The sequence below is a fragment of the Scatophagus argus genome, chromosome 4 (genome assembly GCF_020382885.2).
Source record: "Scatophagus argus isolate fScaArg1 chromosome 4, fScaArg1.pri, whole genome shotgun sequence".
NCBI classification, from domain to species: Eukaryota; Metazoa; Chordata; class Actinopteri; family Scatophagidae; genus Scatophagus; species Scatophagus argus.
Window position 1 is genome coordinate 16738282 of NC_058496.1, and position 16291 is coordinate 16754572.

A 16291-nucleotide genomic window follows, 5' to 3' on the forward strand; every position below is an offset into this window, starting at 1 on the left:
AGCGGTGCTCGTGCTTATCGTCGCGAGGCGACATCGGTAAGGCGCGAGGCGACAACACCAGCAACAGGTGCGTAGACAATGTGAAGTCTTCTGCTCCGTTTTAAACTTGATTTAGCTATGTCCTTCAGCCGCTATGAGGAAACATATCTTAGGTATGAGCACAAAGTGCCACTGTGAAAGCGCTAATGCATGTGGAAACATGTTACACGAAAAACGCGTTTTTAAAATGAATGATACCTGTCTGCATGAGGTTGATTTAATCAAAAAGTTTCAAAGGAAATTGCAGGCTAAGATGTGAGTCATACAGGATGGACAGCAGTTTTGTCTTCTGTCTGTAGACTGAGAAAACTTCAACTTCCTCAAGTTTTCTTGGTCTTTTTGACTATTGGATAAACTTTAAAAATGTGTAATGGTGGAAAAAGTATTTTGTATTAGGCTAAGTTTTGAAAATCTCACAAGCACCAGTGGAAAACATCAGACAAACGTCATAAAACTACACTTCCTTTAACACCACAGACCAAATCAAACCACACATGAAATGAGCTATTTACTATCTGTTTTAATTGTACATTTATCAAGCTTTCAGTAATTATTCCGCCTCTCTCTGCATTGGTCTGTTTTACCATATAAATTAATTCTCAGACAAAACACATTAACACTGACCACTTTTTACTTTTACATTAAATCCAGCGCCAGGGACACAAAAGTGGCTCATGTTAACCTACTTATGGTGTAAGAGCATTCGCACTAAGTTAAATCAGCATTTCGTGAGGACTAGAAAGCGTTTGGCAAAGTTGTTTTCATCCGCATTCATTTGTTTTATGTTTTGTGTGCTGAACATTTTATATTGAAGTAAATCTCTATCTGCCTTTGACAAGTTAGACGAACGTTGTCATTCGTCCTGGCATCTATTTGTAAAGGGTAACGCTCTTCCTGGTTGAATGCAGACTTGTAAACTAACATGGGAATTATATTTAAAAAAAAAAAAAAATCTGGTGTATTTGTCCTTTACGAACGACCGTCTTAGTTTTCTTTTGTTGATGCTTTATATAAATTAATTGCACGTATTATATCTCACATAGATGGTGCCTTTAGGACCAAGCAGGAGGAGCGGACTCACATGATTTGCACTAAAAAGGATGCAGGAGAGTTGGAGTCCAGGAGAAGGTGTGACCGACAGAAGAGGAGGGAAGCGGGGTTAAATGGTGCGTTTCAGGGACGGGACTTTGTGTCTGATTGGACTCCATGTTTCACATAACGAGCTGACACAGTGAACCCCAGCAGCTCTGCAGACAGTCAGTTGCGCGTCCTGCCCCCTGCGTGACTCTCCGATTCAGTCATCCCAGTTACTAAACGGTGATGTAATCCTCCCCTGGTAGAGCGGAGGGAAAAGCTTACGAATAGGACTCCTTTGAATTTTCACCTCCCACGATGTGAGTGCTTACAAAGGGGTTAAACTGATCTTCAAAATGTATCTAAAGCTACAATTAGTGCAGCTATCCCGACAAATGCACTGAAATCGACCTGCTTGAGCTTCACAATGCATTGTATTCTTCTTTTTTTTCCCCCATAAGCTATATAAGTGTACACGTCAATAATGAGAAGATGAATGTTTTTAATGGTTTTTTTTTGTAATTGTTTTGTTTTACAGTGTTTAGATGATGTTTACACATTCTCCTGTGCGTTAGCATTATCTGTCGGGGGCAGTGTTAAGTGGCACCTGTGCACCTGGAGCTAAGCTGTTCATGCTTCTGTGATTTCCGGAAATAAGCTTTCTCTGATATATCACGTGTAATGTGAGCTGGATTTCTGAAACTGTCTTTTATAAAGTGTGTGCTATTTATACTGCTTAAAATTTTCATATGGATTTTTAGTAGTTAAAAGAATAAAATCTTTCTGAAATAAATTCTCTGCAGCGGTCACTACAATCAGACAAAAAAACAAACAAACAAACAAAAAAAACTGTTTATACCTTGAGCTAAAGTGCTTTAATTTAAAATTGAAATCCTCTGTACTGCAATGAGTCCAGTATTTAAGCACCTATTAGGCAACCAAACAATCAGCTATTCTAAAAGGAAATGATTCGTTTGACAATATTCCTAGAACAATGAAATGAAGTTTGCAGCATTGAAGATTATTGAACCTGATAACCAGCATCGATCGTCAGTGTTTTCACTTAACCACACTTTATACAAATCCACATTAATATTGTGCCTGACTTTCAACACAAGCAATTACACCATGTACTGTTTAAAATCTGGGCAAGTGAAAGTCACACACCGTCTCACATTCTTCACTCAATATCTTACATAATCGTTCACTAACCAAGAACCTTTTTTGCTTATTTTACAGAAAGCAAAATTGTTTGGACTGATTTTCTCTTTATGATCATTTTGTTTTTTGTTTTTTTTCAAAGCATGAATATCTCACATTCAAATAAATATTGCAAAACTTGAACATAAATTCCAAATAAAAACTGTTAGATACCAACTGTGGAATTAAAAAAAAGATAAATATAAACAATATACATCACATACATGATCATATCATAAATGAACAAATTACAAATACAGCGTGAATGCTCTGACTATTTACACACTCACCACACTACATCAAAGCATCATTCTTTTATCATGTGTTTAGTGTAAAATAAAATGTTGTTCACAGTTTACAACAGCAGTTAAGCCAACACAGACATAAATATGTGATTGCTGCCGTAACCGTATGACAACTGTCCTAATGTAAAACTGTCTGTAGTGCAGATTTTCATTTCTCTTGAGTGAAACCACATTGATAATTTGGTTTGTGCATGCGGTCTCTACCACAGGCTTCATGAAGCTCGACTTGTCAGCAACGAAGATGGTCTGATACGTCCTGCCTGTATAATTAAACTTCCCCCCCACATACTGTGTGTTCCTGCAAACATGCTCACACTGCATCATGGAGTTACCGGGCTAAGATAAGCAGAGAAAGATGACACACCACTGTTCAACTCGCATTACAGCACACTGACGGCTTTCAGGGTACATGAGTGTTGACAGAGCTCAGTAGATCTGGAAGTGAGCCGAGGTGGTGCCGTCCTTCCAGCAGCGCAGGGTCTCAATGACAATAGAGCGACACAGCGGACATGTTCTCTCCCGGTCGAACCACAAACAGAGGCACTCCTCGCAGAACACGTGCTGCAGAGGAACACAGTGTACACGCACGCGTTTCATTTTACACGACACAGGAGTAGCTAACATGGCTGTAGTAAAAACGTTCTTTTCAGCCTTGACTGAATTAACATTACAGGCAATAAAAAAAATGTAAAAAGAAAAAAACCCATCCTGCAGGAGCGTCTTGTGTCTATGAGAGCTGTTCAGCAGCTGATACTGACCTTTGAGTCAGCACTTATTATCATCAAATCATAACAATAATAGAACGCAAAGGAAAACGCAAGTAAGCAGTTGTTTACTTTCTTCTTTATACTTGCAGAGCACTCTTTTTAATCAATTTCCAGTGGATTAACTTCTCACCTTGCTGCGGTGACAGCAAACGTACTTCAGGGTGTGTCAGTACACTGTGATATCACTGTTAGGTGTGGTCATAGGTGCAGCACAGCACACTCTCAACCACGGCCTTCACAGATGCTGGCTGAGGTCAGAAGTTCAGCAGACTTCAAACTTTTAACCAGAGGGGGCAGTAAAACACTGCTTTTCAGTTTAGTGTCTGATACTGAAAACGTATATTTTTTAACCTTGTTCTAACTAGTTTAATGAGTCCTTACCTGACAGAGAAGGGCTATGGGGTCTCTGAAATCAGCCTGACAAATGGCACAGACATCACCCGCCTCGCTGCACTGCTGACTGCCTGCCCTCGCTCCATAACTCTGGATGAGACACGCACACACAAGGGTGAAATTTAAAGATTTAAACACCACTCTTATAGATTTATTCTGACTTCTCAATATGAAAACAGAAGGTTAAAGATATCTGTGACTGTGTTTCCTGATATGTGAAAAAGTTAAATTAGACCAAGTCTGACCTGAGAGCTGCAGAGCATGACCAAGGCCTTGCGAATGGCGGACACACGTCCACAGATGTCAAAGGACTGCAAAGCAAAGCAGACGAGGCAGTCCGTGTTTTTTAAGAGAATAAGAATTACAGCTGTCCACAACCCTTCCTATTGGGCTATCCTGACTTTTATTTACTCTTAATTAAACTTGGTTGTCAACTACCGATGCTAACATGCTAATGTAAGCATCAAATTAGCTCTAAACACAAAGCACAGCTGAGCCTGTTGGGGAAAGTAGGTTCGCAGTCACACTTTAGACCTGATGATGACTCTTGATGAAAAGTTAAGGGAACATCAAAATGAGTACAATTAATCCTGACGGGAACATGAAGAATAGCTATACCAAATGTCTCAATTCATCCAACAGCTGTTGAGACATTTTGCTCAAACTTCATTGTGGTGGCAGAGGGAAGAGTCAAGGGATCACAAAAGTCAGTATGTATTCAACCTCTGGGGACCAAGAACATTTGTGTAAAACTTTATGGCAATCCAACCAACAGTTGCCAAGATATTTTGGTGTAAACCAAAGCGTTGGACCACTCACAGCATTAGCATTACTAAGAACTACATTAAGCTTAATTGTTTCACAGTAAATGTGTCCATGTCTAATCAGCAACACGGTGGCACATTCTCTTGAATATGCAGTCTTAATTTCAGGGTATTTATATGTAAACTGTTCCAGTTAAACTGCCTCCTGCTCTTAAGATTCAAACTGCCAGGCTTTTGTTCTCAGCCCTGTCTAAACTTTATTCAACTGTTTCCCCATGTGACACAACATCATGACAAGAGTGAGTCAACAACTGATGCGCATCATGCACATCAGCGCTAATATTGTCACACTGCTACATGGCCTGATTCTGGAAAACACCTGCTGCACCTCAGCGCACACACACCCAGGAAATTGTCCACCCACGTCAGCTGAACATGCCCAATATGAACAGTAACATCCGGTGAATCACAGGTGTATTAAAAGAAGTCCGGACTATAGTTGTGAACAGAGATTAGACAACATATGGCAGTGACAACCTCACGCATCATTGCGGTCATCATTTGGAATTTCATTTATCCAAGTTCAATTAAGTTTCACTATTGCATCTTTCCATTTAATACTGTGAGTGACTTGAAACTGACTCACGGTTCTAAGAATGTTTTTTTTTGTTCAAAGAGGTTTTTAAAGCTTCATGATGTAAGTGCTTAGTAACTGACCTCTCTGCAACATCTAAAGCACTTCCTGTTTCTCTCACTCTTTTCCTTCCACATGCCCCAGAACTTCTCATTTTGACATCCATGCTTATTCTAAAACTACTACTATCGAATTGATGCCCCATAATCTGCAGTATTTACACTGCTGGCCCAAATTTTATACATGCACCAAGAGTCTACAGCCACACTAGCAGTTTTGCTGGAAAACAATATATACACTCATAAAAAAAAACCCTACCAATTCTGGAGAAAGACAGCTGATTGCTGCATCTCATTCCCAAGGTGTCAGATATAGACGATCTGAGCATGAGGCTCACCCATTCAATCATCTTGTTGCTTACTGCACCTTTGAGTGGAGTTTTTACAAAAGGCAACTAATTCTTTATAGCAAACCTAAGTATAACAGTGATTTGAGCCAAATGCTAACATCAGCATGCTAAATTGCTCACAGTGACAACGCTAACATGTTGATGTTCAGAGGATACAAAGTTCATCATGTTCACCACCTTGTTCAGCACGCCAGCATGATAGCACTGGAAACTTAGCAATAAACACCAAGTGCAACTGGTACTGATAGGCATGTCATTAGCTTTGCAGATATTTGGTAAAAAAAATAAATAAATAAATACAATTTTGGACTTACTGCTATATGAAAAGTCACCAAAAGTCATACTGTGTTTACTAAACATTATGGCACTTCATCTAAAACTTGAGACATTTTCAAACTTTGTGCATCTTGTTAATGACTGCTTGCAAATGTTTCTAATGTAGGAATCAAAATTTTGTGTTGTCTATATCTGCACTTATCAGAAATCTAAAAGACAAAGTACAAAACCAAGTGTGATTGTTGCAAAGTATTTTGTACCTTGCAAAGGCTGTAGATGATGATGAGTGTGGCTCCCAGGAGGTAACTATTGGAAGGGTCTTCTCCCATGATGTACTTGTACCACAGCTGGATGGGCACCAGGGCCCGAAACAGCTGGCTCAGCTCCTCGATCAGCAGATAGAACTTACCCTGAACGAACACACAAAGTTAGAAAAGACAACAGTTGAGGAAACCTCTTTAGATGCTTTAATTAAATCTCATGTCCACATGCAGATGGTAGTAACTGTAAATGTGCCCACTTAATACTTTGCCACTTAGATTTGCAGTGTTTCGCGAAGACAAAGTAAAAAACGAAAAGGGACCTCCCAGTCTTAACAAGTTTAAATTAAGTTTAACCCAACTAAATAAAAAAAAAAAATAATAATAATAACAAACTAGTTATCAAACCAGTGTGTATTCTTTCTTTGATCCACTCATTATCTGTCCAAAAAAGCAGAAAAACTCAACAGCTTCGGGGCACTCTTCTATCTAGTCAAGAGCAGTGCGGTATTAAAAGCTTAAGACAGCATGCCTCCAGCCCAATCTTGGCTGCAGTCCAGAGCTGCACAGTTTCACAGCAGTACAGGCAATTTCCCCACACTGCAAGGGAAACTGGCAGCGACTCTTTCCACCTGCTACCCAGTGCCCACATTAAACCCAGCCCTGCGGGAGCTTGCTAGCCGCCTTTGAAGGACCTCCCCTTTGCTAAATAATCGCAAAGAAATGAACTTCTGACTAATTCCCCATGCCACAAAGTGTGTTAAGTGAATTGCGGATGGTTAAAAAAAGAGGCTACAAAAATGGAGGCAGACTTGATTCCCTGATGGCCCCCGTGGCATCCCAGCTTGCATAATGACTTCTTGGATGTTAGCTGACAAAGATTGATGACAGTGGGTGAAGAGCCACAAGCAGCCAAGTTGGTAGGGAGGAAGACCTCTGCCAGTGGCTAATTCATCTTCCTTACTGTCCCCTCAGCCTTGCATCCCACAGTGCCCATCACGCCCACGCAAAAAAATTGTCAAATCTAAAGTTTGGACAGAAGCCAAAGAGTCAGAGTAAGCTTCACTACGGGCCTTGTTTGAGTAGTTTCCTGCTGATTTCTTTATCCACACTAAAGTGGCACACAAATACACACATAAATACAGTACTTACATTTTAATCTGCAAGACTGATTTTGCAATATTACCCACAAATGGCCAACTAAACTGTGGGGACAGTCACAACTCTTTCTACTGACTTTTCTTTTAAAGGTGTCCTGTAAAATTTTGTCATAAAAAAAGAAAAGATAGATTTACGTTGACTGTTTCTCATCAAAACACTCTGTAAGTGTGCTTAAGGTCTAATAGGTACGTTAAGTGCATTTTCTCCTTCCTCATAAAATGCTTTCTAAGCCAATATTTTAAAACATTTCAATCAAAGTATGATGTACATCACTGTTTGTTTGCTAGCAGTCTGCTTCTTCTTCTTCCTGCCTTTCTTTACGCGCTGCTAAATTTGTTGGTTTTGCTTTACTGCTGCCAACTGTTGATCAGTGGAACCAACAGCGGGATGTGAATCATGTGGCCCATCTGCTCATGCTTGTGCTCCATATGAACTAAACAGTGATCTACTCCTAAAAACACAGCTGGAGGGTGCTACTAGCTGTCATAAAGTCCATAAGGTATGCTACAGTTTAGGTTTCAGAAGCTCCCAGTCCTTTCTTAACTCCTTTTAGCCATTCTACACAAAGTTCTTATATTTTATACAAATTTAAATGATACTGTACATGTAATATATTTGGGTTTTGGACTAATGGTTAAACACAGTAAACACAGTAATTTGAGATACCACCTTGGACTCTTAGTTTCTGATGGTAACTTTTCCCTGTTTTACGTCATTTATAAACCAGCATCAATTAATCAGACTTTTCAGTCATAAAAAAATAATCATTACATGTGGTTCTATTTGACTTGTATGTCATATTCCAGTTGAACCTCTAGCCTGAGGTGCAGAAATCCTTCAGCATTAAATCTAGCAAGCAGAACAGACATGTAAAGCAACACCTACACACACGACACGAAAAGAGTTAAGACATAAACCACAGCTGAATAATAACAAATCCAAATTTAGGAACTATTGTCTGTGCCAAAAGACTCAGACAGAACCTCTTACACAACCATAACAATACTTAGGCATAGTTAATAGGATTCATACACGAGCAGCAGATGTGAAGCCTCTAAGAGGAAGCCGTCATGGAACTTCTGTGTACGTGCTCACTTGTGCAGCTGACTGTGTTTATTTTGTAGGATCATTAGTGTATCCACAGTTGGATGCCGTAATTCAGTAGACAGGCTGATTATATGACTTCAGAGAGTTCAGGACTGTTTGGCCTCTATAAAGTTGTAAAAACCACGATACAATGTAGGATTCCCTACGACTCAACATGTGTCCAATCGAAGCTGTCAATTTTCGCATGTCTGTGTGAGCGTGCGTGTGTGCATGTGTGAATGGTACAGGTAATGGTCCAGCTCCAGGGAGGGATGACCTCACCCGTCCAACCCCCTCGAGGGCAAATGAGCTCAGTTGCTGGCTGCTGTGCTTGTGATAGGCCTGTACGTCTGTTTATCAGTGGAAAATTTAATCTTAATTCTTTGTAAATCCTCCTCCTCCTCCTCTTGCCATCCAGCACACAAACACACACTGGGACAATGAGCTGCACCTGTATGGAAATCGAAGTCTATTTGTGTGTTTGTGTGTGTGTGTGTGTGCGTGTGTAAGTGTATTTGCCGTCATACTCTTGTTGCCCTGGGCCAGACTAATGATGCACGCAGACACCCAAGTTCACCTGAGGAGTACCATTAAAACCTTATGAATACAAAACAGTTTCACACTGTGACCCTTCAGCACTTCCTCACTCAGTGGAGTATTTCAACATAGTTCATCAAGTTTCAGCAAACGTGCTGCCTTTGCTCAATCAGACTGTTTACATCACGTACCAAATTTATCACCCAACTAGATGCCGTTTAGGTGTGCAATACAAGATTTCCCTGATTTACACCAGTTAAGGTCACATGAGATAAATTGCTTTAAGTAATATAGCTTTGAAATCGTTGAGCAATTAGTCAATATTATTTAAATAGTCTGTTAAAATGCCATTGTATGTATGTACTGTATGTTGATATCAGTTAGAGGTTATTGTTAAAATGAATACACTCAGTGCAAACTTTAAGTGAGTGCCATGAAAATTATGTCATAGTCAGTCAGCAAAAGTCAGTTGAATGTGCCCAGCGCCAGAGGAATTAAATGTGGATTTCTTACCCTGGATTTGAAGGCCAGCAGAATCTTGGGCAAAAAGAGGACAAAGCATTTCAAGCCGATGGTGAAGTATTTCAGGACAAAATCAGTAATGCCCACCACCCAGATCAGATCAAAGAAGTCAAAGCTGCTGAGATTGGGCTTGGCAAATATGAGGCTGAAAAGAAAATAAAACAACTTTCAGGTGACTTGCTACAGGGAGTTTTCACAGGTGATGGTAGAATGGAAATGACAAAATGTTTAACATAATGTGAGAAACTCTGGAAATAAAAGATGATGAAATAGGGAAAAAAAAAACACACACAAAATACTCACAGAACAAGATGAGACAAGATCAGGAAAACATCCTAAAGAAAATGGAAATATGAAAAAAAAAAGAAAAGGCTTACGCAACACAAAATGAACGGGAAAAACCTAACCTCCAAAACATAAAATTTCAGGCAAAGAAACACAAAAAAAATACCTCTTTGTACACTACCTGTTGTGCAGTTCCTCGTGACTAAATGTGTAGTAGATGTACACGACATTTCCTGCAAGGAACATGATGATCCACAGAGCAACAAATACAGAACGTTCCTCCTGGTAATATAAACGTGACACACAGAGCTATATTAGCAACAGATACATTTCTTTACATTTAAACTTTAATTGAACACTATTTCATATTTCCACTAACTGCCAATTTAGGTCTGTGTGAATAGATTATCCTGAATTTCTAAGAGTAACTGTGTGTCAATATGCTCACTGGATTAAGATAACACTGAAAAATATCAGAAATGTGTCACTGATTAAAACTTATATCAGCACAGTAGTTAATATAATGCAGCTTGTTTGTTGTTGTTTTTTTTACCCGTAATGACACTTGGTGCCTAAATGTGGAATTGGCATAGGCAAATGTGCTGGCCATTCCCACACACACAGCAATACCTGCAGGAGAGAGGTGCACTATCATCACTAAACCAGAATTTATGTTGGTAATGATTCTTTGTCGTATATAGTGTATTATCAGACACCGTTGGCAGCACTATTAGCCAACAAGCAGGCATACCCAGTTTATGCTGAAAGCAGACTTTAGCCAGCAGAATGAGAATGAAGGGGAAGCCCCTCTGCAGCCATGTGACAACTGCCTTCAACTCAGACAGGGCCGGGGCTGGGGTGGATGGGTCATCCTGGGCCTCCTCCCTGGAGCTGTGCCTCTCCGAGGCAGCTGCCGTGGTGGCCTGCTGGAGAAGAGAGGAGGTCCTGTGCTGCAGGGGATGGTGGTGAATGTGATGGTGGTGGTGGTGATGGTGGTGCTGGGGAGGCCGAGGGAGAAACGGTCCACCCTCCGTGCGGTGGGGGCCGCCTTCTTCTCTGGATGATGCCGTCATCTGGATAAAAACTTCAGGGGGGGAGCCCAGCACTAAGCCAGCTGCCTGAAACTGGGCTGAGGAGACAGAGCTGGAGGGGACACCCACCAGACCAGAGAAGATCTGCTGGGGTGAAGCAGGTGAGTCAGGCTTCAAGCAGTCAAATACACCACCCTCATCCAGACTGCTCTCTGATCCAAGAGTTTGGCTTCGGCTCCTGCGTGGGGAAAAAAGGAGGGATGCAAAAAATGTATCTAGAGTCTGGAGCTTTGATAGGTGCACAAACGGGTAAGGAAGGATTGATATTATTACATTTAAGCATTCATTTTCCCTCATGCAAACGTTTGATTTCTGCGGGGAGACAGTAGACATATGTGGGATCACAAAAGCACTTTTTAAGATACAACTAACTAAAACGTAACAAATTAAATAATAAGGTTGACTGTACATGTGAAGACTAGGGTTCCACATCTTGTACATTTGGCTATGTAGTGTAAGACGACCACACACAAACAAGGGGCTGGGAAACAAAGGCCGTGCTGCCTCTGAGAGCTATTCTTTCCACCTTTCAGAAGGCATGCCATCCGTGTTGCTGCTGTGTCTCCTCTGCATGGCATACCGCTCATCACCACATGGTCCAGCCCTGCAAATCCGAATCAACATCAATAGTTTCTGACTGAAACAGACGCATACAGCTGATATCCTAAGCTTTGCTATGTGTTTGTTTCATGCGTTACATGCGACAGTAAGCTGTACAACAACGCAGACTAAATTACCTGAATTAGCACAGTGAATTGCGTTTCAGCTCTTGCCATATTTAGGGTCTGTTAGCTAGGTTGATGTGTCTGCAAGAGATGCACCGACGATCTCCCTCGTAAAACTTCCTGTATGACGTCACTTAGAGCGCCCTTCTGCCAATCAGCGTCCTACTTCCTACCACACCACATCCGTGATGGAAATTTGTTTTGCTAATGGTGGATGACAGCCTTCACCGGATAAACATCACAGTTGCTGATTATTAGACATAATGTCGGGCTTTATGAAACACTTTTCTTCAAAGTATACGAAACCGCTTCACTAGACGGCTTCATAGTTTATTAGTATATTTACCATCAGCGTGCAGCTTAACTAATAGAAAGCTAAGGCTAACGTCAGCTAGTTAGCAGGTTAACAAAGCGGTCTTTTATGATGGAATGCTGTTAGCTGGCTTACCCACAAATTAACTAACTGTTTTCATGGTAGTTCATATTTACGGCTACTGTCTGATTTGCGACTAATGTCATTCCTGCAACATGGGTTAGCTAAGGCGGTTGTCTTGACACTGAAAATAAAGTGTCTTCTCTTGTTGGTACTTCTGTATTTATCATACTTGCTGTCTGATAGCGTGAAAGCTAGCTAAGGTTGGTTGCTCGATTTTACAGTTTCGGAGTCGGTCATCATTAGTAGGCGCACGTCAGTAGCTCGAAAACGTGATAGGGAATTGATAAGTTTGATGTTTTGGACTGTCACTGTGACCGACATCTCCACGAGAAAGCCATGCTATGATGGTGCTACGGCGGTTGCTGAGAAAGCGCTGGGTGCTGGGAGTAGTCTTCGGACTGTCTCTCATCTATTTTCTCACCAGCACTCTCAAACAGGTACAGAAACTTACACCACACTAAAAGAAATACTTTATACTGCGGACTATGTTAGAAAACTGTGTAGAAAACTTTATATAGAAATTTTATTAAGAAATCTCGTGAACCCAATATTGCCTTCAAGCAGTCCTCCAACTTGCAATATTTGCCCTTTCAGGCGTAATGGGATATTAGGGATACGTACCTTTACTGAAATGATAAAGCGAAATCAGTAGTTTCTGAAAAATAACTGTATGGCCGGATATTAAGCTGTCTGAAATGTTGCTAGATAGGTACTGATTTTTGCAGGGCAACTAATGATTATTTTCATTATTGATTGGTCACCTTGTTCTCTGGGAAGCAGTTATGGAAGCTTTGTTGACATTTTGTATTGAAAATAAGTAGCCAGTTAATAGGGGTGGGTGATCTGGCCAATAAATAATACCACAATCTGTTTAATCATCATCACAATCCATGTGACAATTCTTAATTTTGAAATAATGTGTAGAATACTAGGCTTGAAATATCTATTTTCACTATCAAAACACAATATTGAATTAAAGATTTTTTTGGTGGGGGGGGGGGGCAGGCACAAGATCCTCATTCACCTTGCTGCAAGCTCTAACTCATGTTGCATCATTAATAATAAGGAAGAGCCATACAAAGTGATTCATCCAATCAGCGTACATCTAGTCGGCTATATCACTCTATTGGTATTGTCACATAGACGGGATCCGCTAGTTGCAGTCTCAATAATTCACTAGAAAAACAGATTTTGGACAACTTCAAGATCAGTCACCATCTAAAATTGTGAGATTGTTCACCTGTGTTAATTAATCAAGATGTAATAGACGTTTGTAGATGACTCCACAATTAAAGTGAGCTATACAGTGGTAGTTCATCATGTAGACAGGAGTGGGTGACCTGGACTACCTCCTGAGCAACAGTCTACATGTGTTGTAAAATAGTAAAAGCTCTTAACCAAAGCCCAAGATGACATATTAAGTTACTTATTTTGACCAACTGAAAATCCAAAAGCAAAGATGTCATTTTATTACAGCAGAAATTTGGGAAAAGTCAGTTTCTTTCTCCATTCAATGATCAATTAATCTTTATATTTGAAATGAGAAATTTGCTGTTTTTACACTGTGCTTCTTTAGATCTTTTACAGCTGCTCTGTTAAGACAATGTGACACATGTCAGAAAGTTGTCTTTTGTCCAGGAAGAAAGGGGTTATAAATTCATTAAATACGTTCAAGATAAGATGCTAAAAGATGTAGTTTTAGTATTACTAAAATTCACTGATCATATCTACACTATGAATTATTGTATCTGCACATAAAACAGTTGGTCAATTTTCAACCTTACTCTGTTTTCTTAATTTTTATCTCATTATATTGTCTGACCCCATTGAACTTTGTTAAGTTGTTCCTTGATGGCATTTCATGGCCTTCTCCTTTGTGACCACGGCAGGAGGAGCGGACCATACGGGACCGCACACTCTTAGAAGTTAGAGATTCAGACCATCGCATCCCCTGGAAAGTCCGTTTTAACCTGGGAAACAGCAGCCGGCAGATCACTCAGTGCAGAAACTCAATCCAGGGCAAGACACTACTCACAGATGAACTTGGTGAGGAATGCAGACATTACTCACAGCCATACAGCAAAGATTTGCTCTGTTGCCTTTAATCAGTGTATATGCTTATCTTTGTTAATGTTTTACAGGCTATGTCTGTGAGAGAAAAGACTTGCTGGTTAATGGCTGCTGCAATGTCAATGCTCCCAGCAGCAGACAGTACATTTGTAAAAGCTGCCTGGCCAATGGCTGCTGTAGCATCTATGAGTATTGCGTGTCTTGTTGCCTCCAGCCTGATAAGGTAATCTGTCATATCAAGGATGTTCAGTTATATTGGCGGGTTGATAGATAACTGTCATGAAAATGAATGCTGTCCACATTTTAATGGATGATTGAAATGGAATAATTTAGATACCATGTTTGAAAGTTGAATGCTTATTTTCAACTTTGATCACAAAAGTGGCAATGAGGGATGAAAATGAACAAGTAAAACACATTGAAATTTGCAATTGTCTGTTTTATCTGCTCACTCTCTTATCTGTGTACTCGTCTTCAGCAACCTCTCCTTGAGCGCTTCCTGAATCGTGCTGCTGAAGGTTTCCAGAATCTCTTCACTGCTGTGGAGGATCATTTTGAGCTGTGCTTAGCCAAGTGTAGGACTTCATCACAAGTATGTTTTGACATAGATAAAAATGAGCCGATCAACTCTGACAGACAGCAATCCTAAAATACTAAATACACAATCAGTCTATTCGCACAGTGACTGAAAATGGTTGTCTCGCAGATAGATGAACACACTTGCTGCCTGTATCTTCACAATTAAATTTGATATTCCAATCACCTGTCAAAGCTAGATGGAGGATATGTACGACGTTCTTGAATGCATCACTATGACTTACTGTCTGACCAAAAACTGGCAACAACATATGTTGGCTTTGTTCTTTTTGAGCATTCTTATTTTAATTTTAAATCATACAAAAGTTCTCCTGAGATCAGAATACATTCATTCTCATTCACCCAGCGCTGGCTGTGACCTTTGCTCTCCCCAGTATTAATTGCATACCAAATGAAGAATTTTAACTAAATTTGTATTGTCAGGTTAATAAGTTCATCAAAAGAATTCTTCAAATCATTTTTTATGGTTGTTGGACCTCATTGAAAGTTTTATGTTATACTTTATTATATTCCTGGTTTGCTATGTGTAACTTAATTAAAAATGCTTGAATTTGTTAACTTTTTTTTCTTTCCCTCTAATACAGAGTGTGCAACACGAGAACACCTATCGAAACCCTCAAGCAAAGTACTGCTACGGAGAGAGTCCTCCAGACTTACTTCCTGTATGAACTTTTCCTCTTGGGTTCAGGATGTACAGGAACAGCAGTGGGCCTTTAAGGCGTCAGCAAATGAACTGCTGTCATGGACAGTTTTGCATTATATTGACAAAGAGATGGAGACACCCAAGACCAACCTCAAAATGGACAAACGCTGTATGTGATTTGATTATTTACACTTCATAAGTGCATAGAACACTTCATAAATTCATCCATGATGATCATCAGGTCTAGCTGGCAGCTCATCCACCAGAATCCTCTTTAAGCCCGTTCATGTCATCAAATAGACTTCATTTTAAAAGAAGGTAACAGCTGTTTCATGTTTTGTTGAATATTTTCAAACAGCAGAGAATGTGTCATTACTTCTTGTATAGTGCATGTATTTGAAACTGCTATTTAATAAAAGTGACTGTGACATGAAATGTGTTGTGGTTTATGCTTTCTATGAATGGTGACACTCAGAATAACTTTAATAGTGGCTGTGATATTTTGGTTACAGTTTCTATGAAGAGCATATCTATTTTGCATCGTTAGTGCATTCATAATTCTTTATGACTCAAACACTTTCTGATTACCCACCTATACACATCTAAACAGTCAAGTATAGTCAGGATGCAGTATCTATTATCTTTGTATGTGTTAAGTGAAGTACATATTGATGCAGCTTTAATAATTCATGCATCATAACACTTCATTGCTAGTGATAAGTGTAATGCATTTTCATGAATTCAAAAGAATTCATGCAGCTTCATAAGTGATTATTAAGATGATGTATGGACTGTTAAAGCATACTATGAATTCTTAGCCTCAACTTAAGTCAAAAGCATCCACAGAAGACTTTTACTTCCTTGTAAGCCATATCCGTTTTATGACTTGATGATTATTCTCATAACGTATCATGAATACATTATAACTCATTATGAATGCCCCTATAAGGCACCATAGGGTCTTCATAGAAGGTTTGAATTCTTGTGTATTGAGATAAAAAGTTTCAGTACTAGAAT

At 39.8% G+C, this 16291-nt stretch overlaps 2 protein-coding genes across 2 annotated transcripts; one reads left to right on the forward strand and one right to left on the reverse strand.

The window, feature by feature from the left end:
- Positions 1 to 2234: 2234 nt before the first annotated feature.
- rnft2 (ring finger protein, transmembrane 2) lies at positions 2235 to 11689 on the reverse strand. The gene is made up of 10 exons (XM_046385521.1): positions 11541 to 11689; positions 11330 to 11407; positions 10464 to 10981; positions 10266 to 10342; positions 9894 to 9994; positions 9419 to 9572; positions 6122 to 6271; positions 4024 to 4089; positions 3767 to 3868; positions 2235 to 3179 (listed from the first exon to the last, which is right to left on the reverse strand). The coding sequence occupies exons 2-10, from the start codon at positions 11374 to 11376 to the stop codon at positions 3045 to 3047; spliced, it is 1350 nt and encodes a 449-aa protein (XP_046241477.1). The 5' UTR covers positions 11377 to 11407; positions 11541 to 11689; the 3' UTR covers positions 2235 to 3044.
- Positions 11690 to 11712: 23 nt separating this feature from the next.
- On the forward strand, positions 11713 to 15709 carry spring1 (SREBF pathway regulator in golgi 1). Its single transcript, XM_046385523.1, has 5 exons — positions 11713 to 12401; positions 13854 to 14010; positions 14106 to 14257; positions 14513 to 14626; positions 15216 to 15709. The coding sequence occupies exons 1-5, from the start codon at positions 12306 to 12308 to the stop codon at positions 15297 to 15299; spliced, it is 603 nt and encodes a 200-aa protein (XP_046241479.1). The 5' UTR covers positions 11713 to 12305; the 3' UTR covers positions 15300 to 15709.
- Positions 15710 to 16291: the final 582 nt, after the last annotated feature.